The sequence below is a fragment of the Chiloscyllium punctatum genome, chromosome 2 (assembly GCF_047496795.1).
Source record: "Chiloscyllium punctatum isolate Juve2018m chromosome 2, sChiPun1.3, whole genome shotgun sequence".
Classification (NCBI taxonomy): domain Eukaryota; kingdom Metazoa; phylum Chordata; class Chondrichthyes; order Orectolobiformes; family Hemiscylliidae; genus Chiloscyllium; species Chiloscyllium punctatum.
In genome coordinates this window covers 56,570,812-56,595,874 of record NC_092740.1, presented here as the reverse complement: position 1 = coordinate 56,595,874, position 25,063 = coordinate 56,570,812, and the positions used below count along the sequence as shown (strand labels likewise).

Here is a 25,063-nt window from a genome sequence, read left to right as displayed (position 1 = left end):
GTAAACAATTTTCAGTTGTACTCTGTACATTAAAACTGAAAACAAATCTACCTCTAAATTTTAATTGCTAAAGAAAATCAGTTCTATAAATGCTAACACTGTACCACATGCTTTATATGGAGAGTTCTGTGTCAAGGCATTTTATTAAATGTAATTAACTAAAGCCACAATAGACATTTACAATTTAGTAAGGATTTCAGCTTAACAAGTTCACTAATTAAACAATAACGTAACAACCAAGTAAATACAATATCCATTCATTTATGTGCAGCAGACCTTCATAGGCACATGTCACTTACGTGGTACGAACTACTCTGCATCACCAGGCAAACTCTGCATTCCCTCAACTCCCCAGTCCTCCTGCCATAGGAATCCCACTTGATTGAGTTAGCTATAGGTTCCACCTTTAGCCCAGATCATTTAAGGAAACAATTGCTGCTCTTTCCTTACAATCGACATTAGTGTGCGTGTATATTTTTGTGTATGGGCGTGTGGAGGGAGAGAGAGACAGAGTTTGAGAGAATGGGAGAGAAGGGCTAGAGTTTAAAAGCTTGATTATAAGATTAGCAAATATGAAGGTGGGTTATGGGTGAATGAATGAGAGTTAGGGTGTATGAGTAGGTGGTAAGTAGGCAAGGTACCAGTTTGGGGTTAGTTGAACCAGATCAGGAGGGTGACCATGTCAGCAATCAAATGGCAAGTTATAATCCAGCTTTCTACATCAGAAGCGTCATGACTAATGCCCAGTTAGATTTAATCGCTAACCCAGAATTCCTGGACAACTCCCAGGTAAATCAGTGCATCCTGATTTCCGTAAGTTCTAATGCTCATGTCAGTCATACATCCACTCTGATAATTCAGAGACCAGAGTTTTTGAATCTTCCATCTGCAAATTACCAGGTAAATTCATTATTCCATATTTTCAGTATAGAGTCATGATTGATGAGGAACAAATCGAGATTCATTATTGCAGTGTTACAACCCTTTCTTAAATTCATGCTCTGATTAAGTGGAGGGAGCAATAGACAGATGAGGAAATTTCCTAGTGGCACACATCTTGTGCACTGCAATTTTTGTTTACAAAATTTCAGTAATAACAGCCAATATAGTTGAAGATAGTGGCTGTAAAAGTTTCCAAATAATTACTTGGAGGGTGATTTCAAGGTGCTTTGAATTGATCTCTTTAAATGAAGGACGTTTTGCAAAACTCAATAAAGTGATCTCCAAGTATGGCTTGGAAGGTTTATATCAGGAGAGTGATTTTCAGGAAGAAGGCTCGTGAATTCAGAACAGAGAGATTAAAATTATTAAAATATTAAAATTATTAGGATGACAATTAATTCAACAGAGATTCTGAGGGTGGAAAGGAGTAATAGTAATTTGGTGTGACACTTGAGCTGGTGCTTGTGGATACAATGAACAATGAGAATTTTTAAAAATGATTTGGAGCAAGCAAAAGTACCAAAGAGGGGGGCAGAAGAAATAAAGGTGTAATTTTCTAATAAAAAAAGTGTATGACCAAAAACAGGAAGTTTAGAATTTGTCATTTGAGCAGCTATTTATTATATTCACATATGTTTAACTACAATTAGCTTTACCTCATATGAATGAAGAAATAGACAACAGCTTTAAATTATCCAAATTGTACTATATTCTGTGTGCATAAATACTTGGGAGTGCAAAAAGGGACAACTCAAAACATGCACATGAAGGAAATGCCACAAAGGTTTTGCATGTTGCAAATAATTTCATCAGTAATAACTAATACTTTGTTTTGACATTTATAATCAATAGAATGTTTTCACTCATTGAAGTTTCTTAACTTTTTAAAGACCATGAATTCAGAATAGCTCAATGGTTATATATTGAAACATGCAATCACCTTTACTGCCAAGTAATTTACTTTACAGCAAAGTTGGAACATGACACAGCACAAAATGGTTTTAACTGTCCATCTCAGTGTTCTTGTTGCACTATATTTTTGTTGAATTCAACAATGCCAAATTGTCATGCTTGTATGTGCCAGCTAGATCATTGTGTTATGTTATTGCATGCTAAGTCCATTAACACTATACAGTTAGATGAAAGACATGCAGCAAAATATTTACATTTATCCGCAAAGCCAAGGGTTATGAGAATGTTAAAAATATCTATTCTATATTTATAAATATATAAAAAATTGGTTGAAAATCGCAAAAGTGTAAGAAAAATGCCATAAGGCTTTAAAGCAAGGCTTTAGTTGCAGTCCAACATCCATAGAAAAATGTAAAAATTCAAAGTAATCATAAAACAAAAGAGCAACCATTTATTAAACTAAAAAAATACATGGGATGGTTGTTTATTCCAAGTGAAAATACTTTTTCAAATCAAAAAAAATCACAAAAGGAAAACTTACAATTTCAGAAATGTTTTTAAATGCTGAAAAACAATTTTCAGTCTAAAATAAATACGCAAAAAATTAGCAAAATTGTTACTGGTGTTAAGCATACAGAATGTGAACATTTACACTTGTAAAAACATTAAAATGGTTAAAAATGTTGCAGGCTTAAACTAGTCCCAATATTTGCAATAATCCTGCTCAAATAAATTAACGTTTTCGAAGTTTAAATTTTATAAACTAAGTTTAACAAAAGATTTTTCTAAAATGATGCAATTTTCTAAAATGATGAAATTACATTGTAGTGATCACAGAAACACATTGTGATAAGAATTGAGATCATTAGACATTCTTCAAACAGTTTTCCCAGTATATACAATATTGCATTGGCTTTTAAATATAGTTGAATAAATGACAGTTCTACAAGCCAACACATCTGGAAATTGGAACATGTGCCCCTAACATCTTCTCCCTTAAATACATAATCATGAATTATACACCAGACTTGCACATCATTTTCTAACCATTTATGCACTGCAATTTCTGAAAGGCAATCTTAATGGATCGTCAAGCCAGTAAATTACTACTTGAATCACATATTTAACAACTACATTCACATTACACCATACTTTGAAAATAAAATTCTATCATAAAAATTCACATGATAATTTTAGATGTTACATGAAGGTTTTTCATTTCTTTCTTAATCAAATAATACTATTACGTATACAGGTCTTAACTTATTCAACATCTCACAGTTCTTAACAGAATAATTGTTTTTTCACTGTTGTAAGGCATTTACCCAGCAATATCTGAAAATCATGAGATAAGATTTTAAGCATGCACCTACCTAGGGTAGTTTATTTTTGAAAATTGATCAATTAGATTACCTACAGTGTGGAAACAGTCCATTTGGCCCACCAAGTCCACACCGACACTTTGAAGAGTAACCCACCAGACCCATTCCCCTACATTTATCCCTGACCAGTGCACCTAACACTATGGGCAATCTAGCATGGCCAATTCACCTAACCTGCACATTCTTGGATTGTGGGAGGAAACCGGAACACCTGGAGGAAACCCACACAGACACAGGAAGAATGTGCAAACTCCACACAGACAGTGGCCCAAGTCTGGAATCGAACACGGGTTCCTGGCACTGTGAGGCAGCAGTGCTAACCACTGAAACACCTGTGCTATCACAAAGTTCAGATTTATCATCATTTTATGACTTAACCTAAAGTTACTGCACCAATCTAAGGAATAAATTTTTTTAACTTGGATAATGCATAATCAAATCTAAAAACTATCGATGGCATTTCTAGATTACAACCAATTTGAAATTATAAATATATTCAGACTTGAATCAACATTGCTCCACCTACAATTCATGACCCCTTACAATTGCTGTCCATTAACATTTCCTGGATGTACTGATGGATCTGATGCTCTCTAAAGGTCATAAAACAGTAACACTGGTACACCAGTTAACAAAAGTACACAGGGAGGGGCAGTAAGCAATTAGAAATAATAATTGGTAAGTTGGCCTACATTGCAAGATAATAAAAAAATCTGGAATTAAGGATCTAACAATGACCACAAAACCACTGTCAAATGTTGAAAAAAGCCACCTAGTTCAATGATGTCCTTGAAGGAAGGAAATCTGTCATCCTATCTGGTCTGGCCTACATGTGGCTCCTGACCCACAACAATGTGGTTGACTCTTAACTGCCCTCAGTCAATTAGGGATGACAATAAATGCCAGACATTCCATGAGCGAATTTAAAAAAAGAAACAAAAACAGAAATTGCTCGAAAAACTCAGCAGGCCTGGCAGCATCTGTGGAGATAAAGCAGAGTTGATGTTTCGGGTTCAGTGACCCTTCTTCAGAACTGAAGGGATGATAGGACTATCCTATGACGAGAGATTGGTTCAACGGGGGCTGCATTCATCACAATTTATCAGGAAGTGAGGCGATCTGTTTGAATAGTATGAGCCCTGTCTAACCGGCCTGGACAGACTAGATTCAGGGAGGACGTTTTCATAGGTTTGGGTAATCTAGAATAAAGAGATAGAATCTCAGGACATGGAGTAGACCATTTAAAACTGAAATTAGGAAAAAATTGATTCACTCAAAGGATAATGAATCTGTGGAATTCTCCACCACAGATCTGTGAAGGCCAAGTCACTGGATACATTCAAGGAAAAGACCTATATATTTTTAGATAGTAAAGTGATTAAGGGGTACGGGGAGAAAGCAAGACTATGGCATGGAAGTACAGGATCAGCCATGATCATAATAAATGGTGAAGCAAGCTTGAAGGATTGAACGGCCTATTCCTGCTCCTAGTTTCTGTGTTCTTGCCATCGACATTTTTTTAATTACATTCACTCAAAGAATGAGGTCAGCATATATTGCCCATCTCTAGTTGCCCTTGAAAAACATGGATGACAAATAAATGACTTGCTAGGCTATTTCAGAAGGCTTTTAAGAGTCAATGATATGACTGTAGTTTTGGTGTCTCAAACGCCAAACTGTGTAAGGAGGATAGATTTTCTTCCGTACAGTATATTAATTAAATAGATGGGGTTTTATGGCAATCCCATTGTTACATGGTCATTGCTGGGCAGTCCATGGCCAGAGGTGGCACTAGATGTCTGCCCATGGACTTTTAGTTGGCATATATAAGGTGGAAAAATGTTTTGGCTGTAGTAACTAAATTAGCTTGCTGGAATCAGAATTAAAGTTAGATCATTAGTTAGGACAACGGTAGCTTTGAGGAGAAGATAACAGGTAGAAGGTAACAGATAGAACAAAGGGTCTTACAAATTAAAATGTAGCAAGTTCTGTACAACTTACAGCAGCAGATGTCTGTAAGAGGCAATCTGATAAGAGATGTTTGGGAACACACAGCTTGAAGTATGTTGTTTAGCATGAATGAAAAAGGATGATCCCAGAATAACAAAGATTGGTTTTGATCAACATCCTTGCAGGGACGTCTTCTCCATCACAGGAAGATTAAAACACTTAGTAGATATAAGATAATCTAGTAAGAGTACCAAGAGATAAATAATGTAGCAAGGTGGGGCAGAAATAATTGTGAAACAGGGTCATTACGACCTTGAGAGAACTAAGAATCACCACTTTGAATGTAATGTACAGTCTTAAGAATCCAAATAAGCTTTTTCTAATGACCTGATGGAGCTGTAAAGGTACTCGAATTTCAAGCCTATTGATGGGATTTGGATAGGTGCTATATGAAAAGAATTTAAAGTAATAATAATAAAGTCCACTTTGTTATCACATTTCTGTTTTAAACCATCTTAGAGCATGTACAATAGAAGAAGCTGTAAAAGGCAGGTGCTAGACAGACAGACTGGACTTGAGTCAAGATTAGAGTGGTGCTCCTTCATCAGGGCTCCTGCCCAAAACGTCAATTTACCTGCTCCTCAGATGCTGCCTGACCTGCTGTGCTTTTCCAGCACCATTCTAATCTTGACCCTGATCTCCAGCATCTGCATGTCCTCACTTTTGCCTAGACAGACTGGATTTGTTTGACTTTTCCAAATCAGATAAAAGGGAAGCTGCTCCTGAAACAATTGGTATAAATTAGCATCCATTTAATCTCAGCAGGTCTAGCAGCATCTGTGAAGAGAAATCAGAGTTAACGAAATGTTAACTTTGATTTCTCCTCACAATGCTGCCAGACTTGCTAAGTTTTTCCAGCAACTTCTGTTTTTATTTCTGATTTACAGCACCCACAGTTCTTTCGGTTTTTATCCTTCTGAATCTTCTGTACTAAGGTCTGCAAGCAATAGGAATTGCATGACTGAACTTGAAAAGTCATTAGTAAAAAGCAAGTATACGATGCAGCCGACAAATATTTAGGAAGGGGCATAACAATCGGTGTTAGAATGTAAATTAATGGGACATGTTTTAAGATCCCAAGGCCTGATGACAATGATGTCCGGTAAAAATCATGAGGTCATAGGAAACCTGAGGTGGACCATGAAGTTGTCCATCATTGATCGTGCATTCACAGAATTGGATGTGTAGGTCAGTGGGGATGTGACAAGTACTGAAATTAATGTCTAATGTAACCACTGTAATGCCGTATGTATAAATATCTTGAACCTTACTGAGCCCCACATGAAAGCCAGATTCACAGCAGTCTCTGGCCTTTCCCACAAACGCGGTGACAGAGCTCTGAATAAAGGTTGTTTATACTGCCAAACACAGATCTGGAGACTAATCTTTAGCATCTCTCCCCAGCAGCCATCATTAATTTAACAAATCAAATCACTGATTTCTGAATAATTAGGCCAACACTCTGAACTACTTGTTTACTAGTTCAGTCACAACTACAATACCCTTTATCATGCTACAGTACTCTTATTTGAGGCTAATCAGATAGAGCTGAAACCTGTAAGGTCTCCGTGAACTAAAATAACTCTTGCAACTTATATTCTAGTTGCTGTTATTTAAAAGCCTATGCATTCTCAAGATTTATATTCACTTTAACCAAAACTGCTGTTTTTTTTTATTTGGTCAATCAGAGCTTTACTTCAGTTGCAGCAATGACAAGCTAAACAGAAATATTAATGCAAAAATCACCCCATTGTAAAAATATCAGCATAAATCATATCAATGATATCTTTAAAATGCTAAACTGAAGACAGTGTATATTTTTAAAATCAGGAGCCATCTGTAAGAATTTCATCATTTTTACATAAGTATTAAGACTGCGTCAGGTTGGTTCAAATATCCATTCACTTTTTGGATTACAAATTGAATAATCAATTTTCATTCTTTTACAGTTAGCCAGGGTGGGAACATTTTAACAATTCTTATGGAAAAATGATGAATATAGATGGCTCATAAGCATTCCTACATATTATAAATCATGTTAAGAATCATTAGTGATCATCAACATACTGTTCATATGGAATTTTGAGCAGCAATAAATCGGTACATAATCAGTAAAGTATCAATGTTCAAGGACCGTAAATATGCAGTCAATTTAAGCTTGTCAAACATGATTTATAATAATCTCCTGACAGGACAAGGTATAACCCCTGGACTAGAATCCAAGAAAGAAACATGGCATGGATTAGTCCTTAAGAAAATACTTTCATCCTGTTGAAATGCTGTAAATCAAAACAGACACTAGTAACTCTTCATTTTTCAGTCTCCAACTGGAATGAAGCAAAAGATATCCTGTTGATTGGTGTTGATTATATACAGCTGCCTGTCATTTTAAAATTATAAACAGTCAAATTTTGGAATGCTTTTTTGCTGTGAGTCAAATGCCATTTTAAGGTTTATCTGAGAGAGGGTTTTTTTAGATTTTACACGTTATTTGTGAGCTTTACTGAAATTCGTACATTGATGAAGACAATTTTTAAACCTTTAGGGATCATTGATTAAGGTTTATCTAGTTACAGTACCAAGATGATAAAGTAAAAACAACTTGACATGAAATTCAATTTTTCAATTTTACATACATGAAGAATGTTGGTTATTATTCTATTTTCTTCCACTTTTATAAAACAAGAACTGAAGAAAAGATATCTGTAAATGGTTAAAATAGTAAACTAAGGCTTAGGAAGACTGTGGCACTGTCGAAATTGATGATTATTAGAATGGTTGCCATTACAAACAGAAACCAACCTTCATGTCCAATGACAGACCGGGAGGATGCGTGAAAACTAATTACTCCTGCAACATAATCATTGGCTAATATGACCACAGTGACAGTGTCAGAGCTGGGCAGAATACGACTGCCACCTTCAGTATGTGTTAGACGGACGAGGATGGTTTCATTGTCTTCTGGTTCTTCATCATCCACAATGTTTAATGTGATAAGTCTCCTATCCTCACCTGCACATAAAAAAAGGTTTTAATTTCCTGACTTACTTATTTATATTTTATGGCTAAAGTAAGGTGCAAAACCACTTTCAACAGTTTCCAATCCAGATAGTTATGAAGGAAATTTGGAAACACCACACATCTGTTTAAGCAAAATGATTACTTTGTGTTGAAATTTTATAAGAATATCTCAAATGATTTGAAACTATTATACAGATCAATATCCCATGAAAATCTATTATTAACACATTTAGGACTTAAAACGAAAACTGGCATGAAAATGGTTTCGATACCTACACCTAATGAAAGGTATATAATATATATTTTTAAAACCATTTACAAAACCATAAGATGTCGGAGCAGAGGAAGGCCTTTCAGCCCTGTGAATCTATTCCACCATTCAATGAGATAATGGCTGAAGTAAGAATTCTCAAATCCACCTTCCTCTTTTCACCATATACCTCAAATAGGGTCAACCCCTCAGCTGATGAGTGGTGAGCCTCAGGTTAAACTATCACAAGTCATAGAGTCATTTCATCATACAGTACAGAAACAGGCCGTTCAGACCAACTCATCCATGCCAACCAAGTTTCCTAAATTAAACTTGTCCCACCTGTCTGCATTTAGCCCATATCTCTCTAAACCTTTCCTATTCATGTAGTTATCCAAATGTCTTTTAAATGTTGTAACTGTACTTAAATCTACAACTTCCTCTGGCAATTCGTTCCACATATGAACCGCCCTCTGTGTCAAAAAGTTGCCCCTCAGGTCCCGTTTAGATCCTTCACTTCTCACCTTAAAAATATGGCCCCCAGTTTTGAACTTCCCATCTTGGGGATAAGATCTTTGCTATTCATCTACTCCATTCCCCTCATGATTTTATAAACCTCTATAAGGTCACCCCTCAATCTCCGGTGCTCCAGTGAAAATGTCCCAGCCAATCCTTATAACTCAATCCCTTCAGCTCCAGCAACATCCTGGTAACTTTTTAATGAGAGAGCAGCCCTATAATCTGGTAGGACTACCATGACTTTATCTTTACCTATGTGCCGCAATTCCCTAACTGATTAAAAATCTGTCTACTTAGCTTTGAATATAGTGTGACCCAGCATCAACAATCCTCTGTGGTAAAGAATTTCACAGATTAACTACCTTTTCATAGAAGAAATTCCTCCTCATCTCTGTCTTACAGAGAGCCCCCTGTTCTGAGATTATGCCATCTGGCCACTGACTCTCTCACAAGAGGAAATAATCTTCCTGCATCTACCCTGTCAACCTCTTTAAGAATCTTGTACATATCAATAAGGTCACTTCTCATTCTTCAAAACTCTTCAAGTACACAGCCAACCTACTCAACTTTCCTTATAAGTCAAAGACCTTCCATAGCACAGATCTGTCTAGTGACCATTATATAATGCCTCTAATGTTAAGATATATTTCCTTGGATAGTGTTCACAGCATTCCAGGTGTGGTCCAATTGTTGCCTTGTACAGTTTGATCAAGACTTGACTCAATATTTTGTTTTGGCTTTAAAAGTAGAAACAAATGGAAACTGGTCAATTCTGAGAAAGTCTTTTTTTTAAAGGACAGGTCAGTTATTTGAAGCAATGAATGAAGTGCTTCAATTTCAAGAACTGAAGTTCTTAAAATAAGTTATTGACTGCAGTTATGTGTCTGGTTGAACTACTGTCGTGTCAATGGATAAAATTGCACTGTTGAGTTTATATTAAGACTATTAGTTTAATTTTGACTTCAGAATAGAAGGTTCATGATTTCAGTTCAGAATGTAGAAGAGTTCTGCCCAGCGTGAGAATACAGAATTTCAAGGGAAGCATTTATCCTTGCCAATGTTTTTTAGTTTATGGATTTACAAGTCAGCAGAATGTGGATAGAAATCCTCAAATTATTAGAACGGAAGAAGTAAAGGCTCATCAGAATTGCAAAAGCTTTGTGCCAGTGGACTCAGAAAAATCGTAAATTGCCCCCACATACAAGTAAAAAACTGAGAGGATCCAGTTAAGTAAAATCTTAAGAAGTTGGGGTAGAAGTGAAAGTTCTCTGGATTTGAGTATTTGTTAAAAAAATGTTTGAGAACACATTAAAATACTACTTTGCAGTTTGTGTTATGGTCTTTCCAACAATGTTACAAAGAGCTCTATTTGTTCTTTCTTTATCTATTTCATGTAATAAATTCATGTTCTGTTGTTAAGACATGTCTGCAGTCTCCCATGAATATTTCATGACTGACCACCATGGTAACCATGGTAATGCAAAAATGAAACATATGATCCATCAGGCCAGGTTTCATTTTGGGATGACTTCTACAATATTACCATCAGCTGGGATCATAGCATAACTTCACACATGTATTTAAAAGAGAGTTAGGTAAATGCAAGAGAGTGACAGAACAAAATGAATATACTGATACATTGAGAGAAAGTATGGGTGGTGTGGGAATAATCATCAACACAGACCTTCTTTGTGCATTCCAGGCATATTATTGGACATGTCTCAATCCAAGATTAGGAAAAAGGGTGACAAAAGTCCATGTTAAGAGAAAAATACAAAAGGTATTTGTCATAATAGACTGCCAGAAATACACATTAAGTTTGAATACAGGATGGGCTAAAAATGATGAAATCATCAAAAAAAAACATTAATTTATACACATATAGCTTCCTTACCTTCTCCAAATGTTAAAATTTCACCATCACCAATGAAATCAATGTTTGTTGTAGCTGTACCACCAACCACACTCCACTCCACTGTTACTTCACCAAGACTCCCACCACTCCTATCTATGACCAGTTGCACTGTTGTCTGAGTTGCCTCCATTACTTCAAGATAACTCCCTTTAGCTGTGGCATTTGGATGTGTACTGTATATCAAAAAGATCCCAAATGCATCTCCATTCATAGCTATTACAATAGTGGAGATATTTGGTTGGCCGATTGTGGGCTGGTTTGCTGGAATGACCATTCCATTCAATAGTTCCACATTCAAAAGTAAAACGGCAAATTTTTCATCACGTTCAGGTATGCTGTCAGTTAGTATTGTAACTGAGAGATTAGCAAACTCTTCTCCATCATGCATGCTCGCCCATAATCCAGTGACTGGCTCATAGTCGCTACCAGCTGTCGCTTGGGCACTCAGCAAAGCAGATACACTCGAACTGTTCTTGCGATATGTTATGAATTCTGTACTGTTGGTCAGTATGTTTGGCAACGAAGCTACCCAAGAACACTGGGCTATCCCAGAGAAATTTGTAAACGAGAAGGCTGAACAAGCTTCTTCCTTGAGACAAATAGATGCACATGTATGAAAAGCATCCTTCGTCAGAGAAACATTCTCCTGAAGAATAGGCTGGCCATTCACAAATCCAGTGATTGGTGGTTCATAATAAGAGAAAATGTCCTGTCCATCCTTCACCAAAAAGTCCACAAAATCAATTTTGGAGGTGCTGTAAAATATTCGCAGTTGTCCAAAATGGCCTCCACTATAGGGAAAGCAAGCACAATTGAACACTGGGTTACAAAATACATATAGATATCTTGTGTACACATGATTTTTCATTCCTGTTAAACTCAAGGTTTGGTTTCTACATGTGTAAATGTATCTACACATTAATGTTTACCAATAGGATCAGTTTCGGCATCACAACAGGCTCACGTTTCATACACTGCTTAACGGCAACTGATCATAACATTAACTTGCATTTACATGGCACCTATAATGTCACAAAAATTATCAGGTGCTTCATAAGAAAAAGCAACAGGACTAGGCCCCTTGAGCTTGCTCCACCATTTAATAAGATCATGTCTTATCTGATACGCTAACTTGCTTACTATTCCTGATAACATTTCAACCCCTTGCTTATGAACAATGTACACACAAGAATCTACCCACCTCTGCCTCAAAAATATTCAAAGACTCTGTTTGCACCAATTTTTGGCATGGAGTTCCAAAAACTTGCAGCCTTCTGTGAGAAAAAGTATCTCCTCATCTGTCTTAAATGGGCAATTTTGTGACACATGCACAAAGAAACATGGATCTCTCTACGCTCAGAGTTTTGCAATCTTTCACCATTTACATAATATGCTTGTTTCCTATTTTTATTATCAAAATGGACATTTTCACTTTTTCCCATATTACACTTCATGTGCCAGATTTTTGTCCACTCAAATATTCCACATTCCTTTGTAGTCTCCTTAACTCCGTTTCACATCTCACTTTTGTACCTATCTTGGTTTCATCAGCAAATTTAGCAACCATAATTTAATTGCTTCATTCCAAATCATTTATATAAATTGTAAAACATTGGGGTCCCAGCATTGATTCTTATGGTACACCACCCGTTACATTTTGCCAATCAGAAAATTGCTCATTTATGCATAATCTCTGTTCCCTATAAGCGCATATCATGATGATGATAAGAAAATTGAAAGGAAAGGGCAATTGATGATTATAGGCAACATTCACAAGGTCCTCAATCATGAGAAGAGGAAGTTGTATGGTCAGATGTTGAAAGGGAATATGGTCAAAGAATTGGGAGATGAACATGATGAGTTCAGAAAAGACAAGAAAGTGTGGCAATAGACTGGATATCAGAGTTTCAGGAAAAGATGGAACCTTGAGGTCAAGGAACAAGACACAGGCAGCTGAACAAATGGTCTTAGACGTCCATGAGTTTCATGCACTTTTAGGAATTGAGCACAGTGGGCACAGTGAGCATGAATGTAAGGAAAGAGCTGGTAGTGAAGAAAGTATTTGGTACACCTTCCTTTACTAGTCAGAGCACTGAGTATAGGAATTGGGACATCAAGTTGTGGCTGTATAGGACATTGGTTAGACCATTTTTGAAATGTTGTGTGCAATTCTGGTCTCCCTCCTATTGGAAGAACGTTGTGAAACCTGAAAGGGTTCAGAAAAGATTTAAAAGGATGTTGCCAGGGTTGGAGGATTTGAGCTTTGGGAGAAGCTGAATAGGCTGGGGCTGTTTTCCCTAAAGCATCAAAGGCTGAGGGGTGACCTTATAGAATTTTAGAAAATCATTCAGGGCATGGATAGGATAAATAGACAATGTCTTGTCCTCAGGTGGGGGGAGTCCAGAACAAGAGGACATAGGTTTAGAGTGAAAGGAGAAAGATTTAAAAGGGACTTAAGAGATAATTTTTTCACATAAAGGGTGATGCTTGTATGGAATGAGCTGTCAGAGGAACTGGTGGAGGCTGGTACAATTACAGCATTTAAAAGGTATCTGGATGGGTATATGAATAAGAAGGGTTTAAAGGCATATTGGCCAAATGCTGGCAAATGGGACTAGATTAATTTAGGATATCTCGTCAGTGTGAATGAGTTGGACCGAAGGGTCTCTTTCCATGCTGTACATCTCAATGACTAAAAGAAAAAGTCAAGAGTTTGTATTTGCCCTAAATTATCTGCATTTAATGAAAAAAAACCTCAACATGAAAAGTAAAAGTAGTTTTTATTTAAGGGAAACTAACTGACATGTTCAACTGAGACCCTGAGAGATGGTAATAATATTTGTAATAGTTTCAAACCACATACTCTTGGAGATTTACCTTACAATTGTATTATTTGAAATGCACCACCATGTGATCATGATGCTTCTACAATTGACGTTAGTTTATTTAATTTTCAGGTCATTGAATCCAACACAAACTATTTATTATTTTTCAGTCTGATAAGTATACACTGACAATGATAATTGCATATTTAAATGAGACATTCCCCATATTCTGTAGTGAAACTCACCATGACTATCTTTTATGCATTAAACTCTAATAAGATGTCCAGTTACACTCTGGTAAACCAGTTGGGGCTATAATGTTATCTATAACTACACATAAAAATATGATCAACTGCAAAGGATCAACATGTTGCATTTTAGTTGTTGCGCTTTATTATTTAATGCATGAGCCTAGCTTTTGCAAACAGTGGTGAAGAATGGATGTCATTTATCGTTCAGCTCACTGATAGCTGCCTGCAAAATTCTCTCCACTCCTAGAGCAAAGATTTGCCCAAATCTGGCACCTGATCCAGCAGATAACATCTACAACGGGATCTGTTGTGTCAAAGTAGGGCAAGGTATAATGAGGTTCTTCAACCAAACAAACTGAAGAACCTTCACTACACATACAGAATCCAACACAGGAAGCAGAAAGCAGGAAAGATGAATTATATATTAATGATGTACAGAAAGTGAAAAAAAGATTTGGGAAGGCAGATAGGACTAAGGGAAAGAGATAGAAGAAACAAAGTAATGCATATGTTTGAAATAACTCGAATTACCAAATCTGCTCATCTTCTTCTTATGATATTAAAGCTTACACTTATTATCCAAATTTTCAAGTATGGAGAGCATTTCTTTTAAGTTGTCGTCACTTACCAAGCCATCAAAGCTTATTCCTAGCCTAACTGTTTCAGCCTATTTTACTGTTGAACTAATGGGCAAACAGCACAATCCAGATTGTTGCACTCACTTTCATGTCAACTCTATCAGTGAAGACACAACAGAGCACCCTGTGGATGAGCAAGGTATCACTGATGGCAATTTTGGAATTCAGCAATTAACTGAGCAGGTATATACTCCAGAAGTTAAATGCATAGTTAAATGTGAAATCCAGAAATTATTGGCAGATCACCTCCATTATAATGAAGAGCATTGTTAAAGCTCACTGCTATCTTTTTCAAAATATGGCCCATTATAGTGTATCTGAAATATCATAAAAAGATTAATCAGCTAATTTTCACAAATTATTGCACACCTTCTTTTCACAGTGACATTTATTTTGGAATTTCCTTCCAATGGTTCCTGTACCCTGTACACTGTCTGTGTGAAATAAACAGTACCGTGTGGATTGTCATTGGCTGGAACAATAATATTCGCCACATTGTTCCTCCCTATGGAGCTTCCATAAGTAGAACTGGTAAGTTTTACTTGGATAGTCTGGAAAGGAAAACAATTTGCTTTGAAATTAGTTTATAAGCCATGTTAAAAACATCTCAAACTTACATTTTCCATTCAGTCTCATAGTCTGAAAACTTTAAGTGTAAAACTTAGCTGTTAGCTTCCTGAAATCACTTCAGTCTTCTTCCTTGCACTTCTTTTGATTTTTTGTATTCACTGGATTTCAGCTTACAATGTTGTAAAGACCGTGTCTTTTCATTTTGAGATTTAATTAGAAAATTGTTGACTGAGATAAGAAAGAGCTGTTTTGAAACCAATGTTATGGTAAGGCTGCTGCGGTTTTGAAAAGCAAATAACTGGACACCCATGCCAGGAATCGTGCACACATCTGTTTGGCAAAGTGCAAATTGAAGAGTTAAGTTGCAGACAATGCTGACCAAATGCAGCTTTTACTGGCGTTGGTCTATGAACTTGACAAGTTATCGCTGACAGAGAATTTTTGCCTACTAATAATGCGCTAGGCTCTCAGGTCACTGAAAATATTGAAACTCAGAACAAGTTAGAGAGAGAGAAATATTCAGCTCTTCCCCAACTGAGGAGGAGTCTCTCTATTCTCTGTAGTCACCACATTGTAAACCAAAAGAAACCAGTTTATTTTACTTGCAACAATGATTGTAAGCTTTTAGATTAGATTACTTACAGTGTGGAAACAGGCCCTTCGGCCCAACAAGTCCACACTGACCCTCCGAAGAGACCCATTCCCTTACATTTACCCTTTCACCTAACACTACAGGCAATTTAGCATGGCCAATTCACCTAACCTGCAATCTTTGTGACTGTTGGAGGAAACCAGAGCACCCGGAGGAAACCCATGCAGACATGGCGAGAATGTGCAACCTCCACACAGACAGTTGCCTGAGACGGGAACTGAACCCAGGTCTCTGGCACTGTTAGGCAGCAGTGCTCACCACTGTGCCACTGTGCCGTCCCCTGTGATAAGCTGTGATAAGTCAGAGACTTTTTATACATGTATCAGTTACTTTGTGTTTCTTAACAACTAGTGGAAGCAACTGGAAAAACGTGAATGGCCAGCAGAAGATTCATAAGGATCCACTCAAAACAGTACCTGGGAACAAAGACGACTAAACTGACTTTCCACCTTTTCTCCTCTGTCTATAATTTATTTCACATTGTCTGTTTTCTTTGTGTGAGGGGGAATTTAAAAGGAGATTTAGCTTTTCATTAGTCTTATTACATGCTGATAGTTTGTAACTGTTTATCTGTAGCTGGAGTCTTATTACTTGTAATAAATTATATTTTTGTCAAATACAGAAATCTGGTCAATGCTTTCCATCACACTGGGTATGCAAATCAGGTAAATTGGGGAACTTAATATTTTTCAACCAATCTTTAGCTTCAACGATAACTCCAGATACAGTGGGTCTTGATTTCCAACTCAAGCCGAAATAACTTTAAAACCGAAGTACTGGGCTATGTAAAACAAATGATAAGCTCCAACCTACATAACATAGTGTAAATGTATTTTGAATAGGATAAATCTGCTTCAAATAAATAATTTATAACAACACTCTTTGAAAACTAACTGGAAGAATTTTTAACATGCAACCATAATCTGGAATGGTGCATCTGGAACAAAATACAAAATGTCCAATTTTCTTCTCCATAATGAAAATGAAAAATGGGCAGTTTCTATGATGGGAAGCTGATTCACCATGGCCAGTTTCCTGCCCTGAAAACTGTTTAAACCTTTACAGTACCTTTGTAATGTATTTTTAAATTTTCTTTTAATTTAAGGAAGCCTGACATATTGGGTTCTGGTACTGGAATGCACTACAGAAACAGGTGTTCCTGATGAAGGGATTATGCCTGAAAGGTTGACTCTCCTGCTCCTCAGACGCTGCCTGACCTGCTGTGCTTTTCCAGCACCACACATTTCAACTTAATTCCCTCAAATACCTATCCAGTTTCCTTTTGAAAACATTAATCATTTCCACTTCCACCTCCACCTCAGGTGTCTCCCAGATCATTAACACTCATTACATTAACACTTCTTTTCATTTTCCCTCCGTATTTCTTACTCATCCCTTCAAATCTGTGTTCTCTAGGCCTTGTGCCATCAGCTATCTGGTTTGCCTTTCTCATAATCACACCAGATGTCAATTATGAATTTGATAAGAGTTTTTTTGGTCCTGTGGTTGGGGCAGAAACCTGACTGATGGGACTCAAAGATGGAGATTCAGGAAAGATGGGCAAGAATTGGGAAATGACAGGAAGTTAAATGGAATTTGGAGAGTTAATGGGTGTTGGCAATAACTTAGCAGTTCACAAAGGCAAAAAGGCTATTTTTTTGTTTTGCAGAGAGGTTAACAGCAGATTTGAAGGGGAGAGGGACCTGAGGAGAAAGAATTGTTAATATCATCAACGAACACTGCAGCCAGGAAGGGAAGGTATATGGTCAGCAGTTTAGTCAATGTAGATTTGAAAATAAAAAGTGTTCAGAGACAGCAGAGGAAATTTTTAAAAGATGCAAATTTAGTGCTATATCTTGAAGGAGGTTTGATCTGTTGGGGTAACAAAACAAAAGGCAAGTGACAGAGGCAGCTGACCAGATGACCTTAATCTTAAAGACAAAGGAGTTATCGAGCTCCTTCTTGTTGTTGGAGATGAGAGTAGAGGAGGAGTCTGGAGAGGGATTGAAAAAGAATTGTAAAACCGATGTTTTGTGATAACTGTGGGAAGTATGAATAGCTTTTATATTGCAAATTGGTCCAAACTGAATTTAAAACCGGCAACTAAACACATCTGTTGTCACCTGCTAACAGTTTTGTGGCAATGCCAGGACCACACAAAGGTACATGTACACTTTGAACGTCACATGATCTCATGACCGATGCTGCACCATTTCTATCATCATTGGGTGGTAAATGGAGATATTAAAGCCAACTTGAGCAAGAAGTCTGAGATAGCAACTGCCAGACTCATATTCCACTCTCCTCCATTGTCAGCATTTCACAGGGACCGTTCCCTCTGGGACATTCTGATATCTCCTCCTCCTTCACTCACAACACCACCCCATACTACCTGCACTTCACTCAATCTAATCTACTGTGTTCGCTGCTCACAATGTGGTTTCCTCTACACTAGCAAGTTAGACCATAAGACCATAAGACATAGGATTGGAAGTAAGGCCATTCGGCCCATCGAGTCCACTCCGCCATTCAATCATGGCTGAGGGGCATTTCAACGTCACTTAACCACACTCTACCCGTGGCCATTAATTCCTTAAGAGATCAAGAATTTATCAATCTCTGCCTTGAAGTCATTTAATGTCCCAGTCTCCACTGTGCTCCATGGCAATGAATTCCACAGGCCCACCATTCTCTGGTTGAAGAAATGTCTCCTCATTTCCATTCTAAATTGATCCCCTCTAATTCTAAGGCTGTACCCACGGGTCCTACTCTTCTTGCCTAACGGAAACAGATTCCCAAAGTCCACCCTTTCTAAGCCATGTATTATCTTGTAAGTTTCTATTAGATCTCCCCTCAACCTTCTAAACTCTAATGAATCCAATCCTAGGATCCTCAGCCATTCATCATATGCTAGGCCTCCCATTCCAGGGATCATTCATGTGAATCTTCGCTGGACGTGCTCCAGTGCCAGTATATCCTTCCTGAGGTGTGGGACCCAAAATTGGACACATTATTCTAAATGGGGCCTAACTAGAGCTTTATAAAGTCTCAGTAGCACACTGCTGCTTTTACAGTCCAACCCTCTCGAGATAAATGACAACATAACATTTGTTTTCTTAACTACGGACTCAACCTGCAAGTCACCCTTTTAAGAATCCTTGACTAGCAGTCCCAGATCCCTTTGTACTTTGGCTTTATGAATTTTCTCCGTTTAGAAAATAGTCCATGCCTGAATTCTTTTTTTCAAACTACAAGCCCTCGCATTTGCTCACGTTGAATTTCATCAGCCATTTCTTGGACCACTCTCCTAAACTGTCTAAATCTTTCTGCAGCCTACCCACCTCCTCAGAACTACCTGCCTGTCCACCTGACTTCGTATCATCGGCAAACTTCACCAAGATGCCCCCAGTCCCTTCATCCTGAGCATTAATACATAAAGTGAACAGCTGCAGCACCAACACTAAACCCTGTGGGACACCACTAGTCACCTGCTGCCATTCCGAAAAAGAACTTTTATCCCAACTCTCTGCCTTCTGTCAGACAGCCAATCCTCAATCCATGCCAGTAGCTCACCTCGAACACCATAAACCCTCACCTTACTTAGCAGCCTCCCATGAGGCACCTTGTTGAAGGCCTTTTGGAAGTCTAGGTAGATAACATCCACTGGATTTCCCGGGTCTAACCTATGTGTTACCTCTTCAAAGAATTCTAACAGGTTTGTCAGGCACGAGTGCCCCTTACTAAATCCATGCTGACTTGTTCTAATCCGACCCTGCACTTTCAAGAATTTCGAAATTTCATCCTTAACGATGAATTCTAGAATTTTATCTTCCCAATCTTCTGATTTCCCAGTGCTCTTGGCCACTTTATAGACTCTCTCTTTTTCTTTGATACATTTCCTGACTTCCATTGTCAGCAATGGCTGTCTAATTCCCCCACCCCCAGATAATATTTTTCTTTGGGATGAACATCTGTACTGTGTCCTCAATTACACCCAGAAACTCCTGCCATTGTTGCGCTACTACTAGGCTCTGCTTCCAGTCAATTTTTGTCTGTTCCTCTCTCATGCCTCTAATTACCTTTATTTATCTATAACACCTTTACATCTGATTTTGCCTTCTCTCTTTCAACCTGCAGTCTGAATTCTACCATATTATGATCACTGCCTCTTAAGTGTTCCCTTACTTTAAGATCATTTATAAAGTCTGGCTCATTACATAGCACTAAGTCCAGAATAGCCTACTCCCTTTCAATGACCAAGGCAGCTGAAATACATCTTAACCAAGCAATGGTTCAATCAATGATGTTCCTTGTGTTGTGACTTCTAACTCACTTCAATGATTTCTGACAAGCATCAGCAATCACAGGCGAAGAGAGTAGCCCATCACCAAGGAACCACTCAGCAATTCATGTCCTTGGTGTAAACTAAAAAAGGTACCAGTGCGTATCAAAACACTCAGACACTGACGCTGCTGCTAGGAGAGGACGCACGCATCCAAATGATTCACTTCCTGTTGTTTCAGATTAACTGTATTTTGAGTGAATAGGTTCCCCTTCCATTGTGAAAAAAATGTTTAGTTATATCATTATATCTTTTGTTAAAGAAAGCTAATCTGTTCTTAAAATAAACACAAAAAGTTTTACAAAGTGGCTCCAAAAAGCCACATATCTTTTCTTGTCGATTCAACTGTTATCAAGATCAGACAGACCTTATCTTAAGAGCCAATCACAAAGGACAATTAAGTAATTCAAGGACTTCAGGACTTTCCACTGAATGTTCAGAAAGTTGAGAGAACTCAAATTATTTATCATGTTGAACTGGAGATGGGAAGGACATCACAACGAATTCCAGTATAATTGTTTTGTGGAACAACAATTTATCAAAGTTAATACTTGTAATCAGATTCTTGTATCTGATTAAAGTTTGCTGAGGACAGCCATTTCAAAGGAGACCAATCTGAACACCACAAGAGAAACATCTTGAAACAGCAAATGCTTCGCAACAGGGACAGCGGAAGGTGCTCAAAAAAAAAACAGCTAAAGGACTGCTGTACTGAACCAGGCTATGGTGAACCAAAATCTCAAAGGCTGCAAAAGTGAATCATGTAATGTAGTCATGCATGTAGTCACAGGACCTGTTCTGTGAACTGCGTCCACCTGTGGGAGCAATATCTGATTTTTAGATGACAGAAGTCACTGCAGTTCCTGAATCTAACTTCAAGTTTCAACTGCTTCACTGAAGATGCGGAAAGCTGATAATAGCTCCAGATCCCATTGCCTTGACAATCTACCTGTCCTCAGCCAACCAAAGTATTATGAATTCGCTGGGACCTCTTGCATTCCGCATTTATCGCCTCCCTGTTGTTTCAATGACTTGTTAGTTGAGCAATGCTGCAAATATCATCTGCGGAACCCTGGAAAGATTCACTGTGTGGAAGGCATAAGTTTGAGTAACTTACAATGATGCTGGCAGTGGGTGGTCAAAGTGTTCTGTGAACTGAAAACCAAAAGAACTACAAATGCTGGAAATCAGAAATAGAAATTTCTGTTCTGAAGAGTCACTGGACCTGAAACGCTAACTCTGTTTTCTCTCTGCAGATGTTGCCTGATCTGCTGAATTTTTCCAGCAACTTCTGATTTTTGTTGCATGAACTCCTGCATAACAGTGTATTAATCTCTAACTGCTTTCCTGAGGAGATATGGTCTCCTCAAACACCATCTCCCTCAAACATTTGTAAATATGTAACTTCCTGGTCCTATAAACTCTTGGATGTGTCAGAGGCCCGCATTGCTATTAATAGACGAGTTTCCCACTTGCGTACCCTTCCACGATGGACATGGTTTGTAGCTGTTTTTGTGCTGTCAGGGAACTGAAACGCAGCCTCCTGCATGACTCTCTGAGCCTGTTTACCATTTTGCCCACACCCCAGTGGATTCACAAAATCCAGTCCACTATCATTGTGATCCTACCCATCAGGGTTTTCTCCAAAGGAAAGCTGCTCCAATCCCAAGGTAAATATCAATGATATGGAAGACATTTGTGTACTGATATTAGTTCCTTGTTCAATTTAATTGATTTCAAGAAGACTTTTGATAATATCCATTAGCGGTCACTTTGCTAATTGCAAGGAATACCAAAGCAGCACATTAACATTTTTAAAGCCTTATACTATGGCTCCAGCTGCTGCATCAAGACCAGTATGAGCCCTATGGACACATTCAACAATCAGAGGAATAAGGCAGAGCTGAATATTCTCCCCTTTTCTTTTTCTCTTGCTGTATAATGAACAGGCATTCTGCCTCCACACATTGTTATTGGCCTTTATCCAGCAACAGTTTTCCCATTGAAGATAAAAAAAAGTCAAAGTAACAATCACTCTGAACTGTTTTAATGAGGACATTAATTTCAGAGTAATGGGAGGTAGTGATGCACTGCTAATATCCCAGCCTAATGTTCTGGGAACACGGGTTCAATTCATCATGGCAGATGATGAAATTTGAATGCAACATAAGGTATTTGGAAGAAAAAAAAGCTTGCCCAATACAGTCATACAGCCATAGAGCTGTATAGCACAGAAACGGATGCTTTGGTCCAACTCGTTGGTGCCAAGCAGATAACCTAAATTAATCTAATCCTATTTGCCAGCATTTGGTCTACATCCTTCTATGCCCTTCCGATTCATGTATCCATCCAGATGCCTTTTAGTTGTTGTAATTGTATCAGCTTCCATCAATTCCTCGGACAGCTCATTTCATACACACACCACCCGCTGCATGAGAAAGGTGCACCTTAGGTCCCTTTCATATGTTTCACTCTCACCTTAAACCTAAGCCCTCTAGTTTTGGACACCCCTACCCTTGGGAAAGGATCTTAGCTGTTCACCCTATCCATGCCCTGATGATTTTATAAATGTCTATAAGGTCATCCCTCAGTTTCCAATGCGCCAGGGAAAATAGCCCCAACCTATTCAGCTTCTCCTTATAGCTCAAACCATCCAAACCTGGCAGCATCCTTGTAAATCTTTTCTGAACCCTTTCAAGTTCACAACATCGTTCCTATATCAGGGAGACCATGGCGACACACAACCACTGTTGACTGTCACAAAAACTCTTTTGGTTCACGAATGTGCTGAACGTATTTTAGGGAAGGTAATCTGCTATCTTTACCTGATCTGGTCTACATGGGGGTTTCTTGACTCTTTACTGTCTCTGGACAATTAGGAATTGGCAACAAATGCTGGGCTAGCCAACAACACCTGCATTCCATGAGTAAATTCATTAAGCATGTTGCATTGAGGGTCCTTCCACGATACTTCCATTGTGAAAATCCACAAATTCTGTTAATTGCTTACCCTAAGAAACCCAAGAATGAGATTTCTAACTTATTCAGTCAAATTGAATTACATAATTCAAATACAAATGCCGCTATTTCAATTAAGGTCATTATGTTTTCCCTCATTTTCTGTAGGCAGCAACAACAAACAGATCATAATTTAAGTCACTGAGATGTGAAATCCTTTCAAATGTACCTTTTTCTTTTGAAATACTATGACAAAAACTGCAAAAGAAACTCCAGATCTGGCTTCTCCAACAACATTCAGTAGCTGAGTTGCCTTATTAATAAACATCTTATCTGAATTTGATGCTTTTAGCAATTAAGTAAATGATAGCCTCTCTCGTAAACAATCCAAAAACAACATTCAAAGCAGCATAGGATTGAGAGGTAGTTGGCTATTTACATTTATGACTTGTAGATTATCGATTAGCAATCTATATTTTAACATTAAAATAACCAACAGCAATTGAGAGAAATGCGCAGAGTTCTGGGAGCATGTTTAAGGACATGTGAAAGAAGTGTGATTAAGTGATGTAACTGTGCACACTATCCACTGTCAATACTCAAAACAAAGTATAGATAAAACAAAATTTCAAGACTTTACTGGAATTATTCATCCACGGTATTTAAAACCACTTTGTTGTTACCTCCTCAATTTCAGGGAAATCATCTGCCCGGAGTTCCAACTGTAAGTTTTGAATAGTTTGCCCAGGAGTAAATGTCACCTCACCCAAGGCCACCTCAAGATCATTGGTAACTTGCTGATCATTTGTCATGGCAACCCACTGGACTGTAACAGTACCAACTGTTCCAGCATTTCGAACAACTGACAGTTTTATCTTTGTCGTCTCAGATTCTGGCTCTTCAACAATAAATTCTGTCCTTTCGAAAGCTACAACAGAAAACAAACCATTAGGGTTTTATTGGTATTTTCTGATAAACGTATTCAGACATGTGATGACACACCTTTGGAGCAGGTAAAACTTGAACCTAGTCCTTCCAGCCCTGAGGTAGGGACACTACCATTGCACCACAAGAGCCCTTCTCAATTTTTACAGTCTTCAGATTCCACCTCAATTCTTTAACTTTGCACAATATAAATACAATAAAAGCTCTGAAGAGAACAGGTTACAAGTTATAATCATTTGGAGTGTAACAATCATTAACTTTCAGGGAACATCGATTTTGCCTCAATAATCTGATTCAATTTTCTGGGAAAGTGATCTATCTGTTGCTCCAATGACAATTAGTAATTAGCAATAAACACTAGCCCAGCCGTGATGCCCATGCCCTATGAAAAAAAAAAGAAAAATCAGGTTGATTACCTTCACAGAACATATCGATATTTCTGACAAATAATTATCAACCTGACAAATTAACTTTCTTTCTATTTGCATGTGCTACATGAGCTTCTAAGCATTTCCAGCATTTTCTGTTTTCATTCTTTGTGCCTCCTTCTACTCTTTCCTTTATTCCACAAGAGAGCTGTCAGACATGCAGCAATGATTCTTTCTCTCCACATCCAGGACTCGCAGCACAGCAAGAGGCAAACTAGCTGTTTGTGTTAATAAAAAAGGAAGGCTCCCTTCCATCGATATTCAACACCGAAGGACAATGAAAGACTGTGCCACTTGTGGTGATAGCTGCTTTCATTTGGCAACACTTATCCATTGCATCAACTTTCACACCTGCCCACAGTCAGACTGGCTGATGACATCCTCTGAAATCTGACCATGTGTAAGGAATACAGTTACAAAGAACCAGTAAAAATAACATGAAGGATACTAATGGCATTCTGATCACTCTGGGGACTCCCTCCAAAGAGATCCAAACAAAGTGA

At 37.9% G+C, this 25,063-nt stretch overlaps 1 protein-coding gene across 2 annotated transcripts in view; it reads right to left on the bottom strand.

Annotated features, from left to right (window-relative positions):
• The window catches only part of adgrv1 (adhesion G protein-coupled receptor V1), a 563,049-nt gene that overhangs the window by 406,934 nt on the left and 131,052 nt on the right, over positions 1 to 25,063 (bottom strand). For both annotated transcript variants that reach the window (XM_072582867.1, XM_072582868.1), the window contains 4 exons: positions 23,871 to 24,115; positions 15,035 to 15,216; positions 10,931 to 11,742; positions 8,049 to 8,258 (listed from right to left, as the gene is read on the bottom strand). In XM_072582867.1, the coding sequence (XP_072438968.1) occupies positions 8,049 to 8,258; positions 10,931 to 11,742; positions 15,035 to 15,216; positions 23,871 to 24,115 (1,449 nt within the window). The remainder of the gene's footprint in view (positions 1 to 8,048; positions 8,259 to 10,930; positions 11,743 to 15,034; positions 15,217 to 23,870; positions 24,116 to 25,063) is intronic.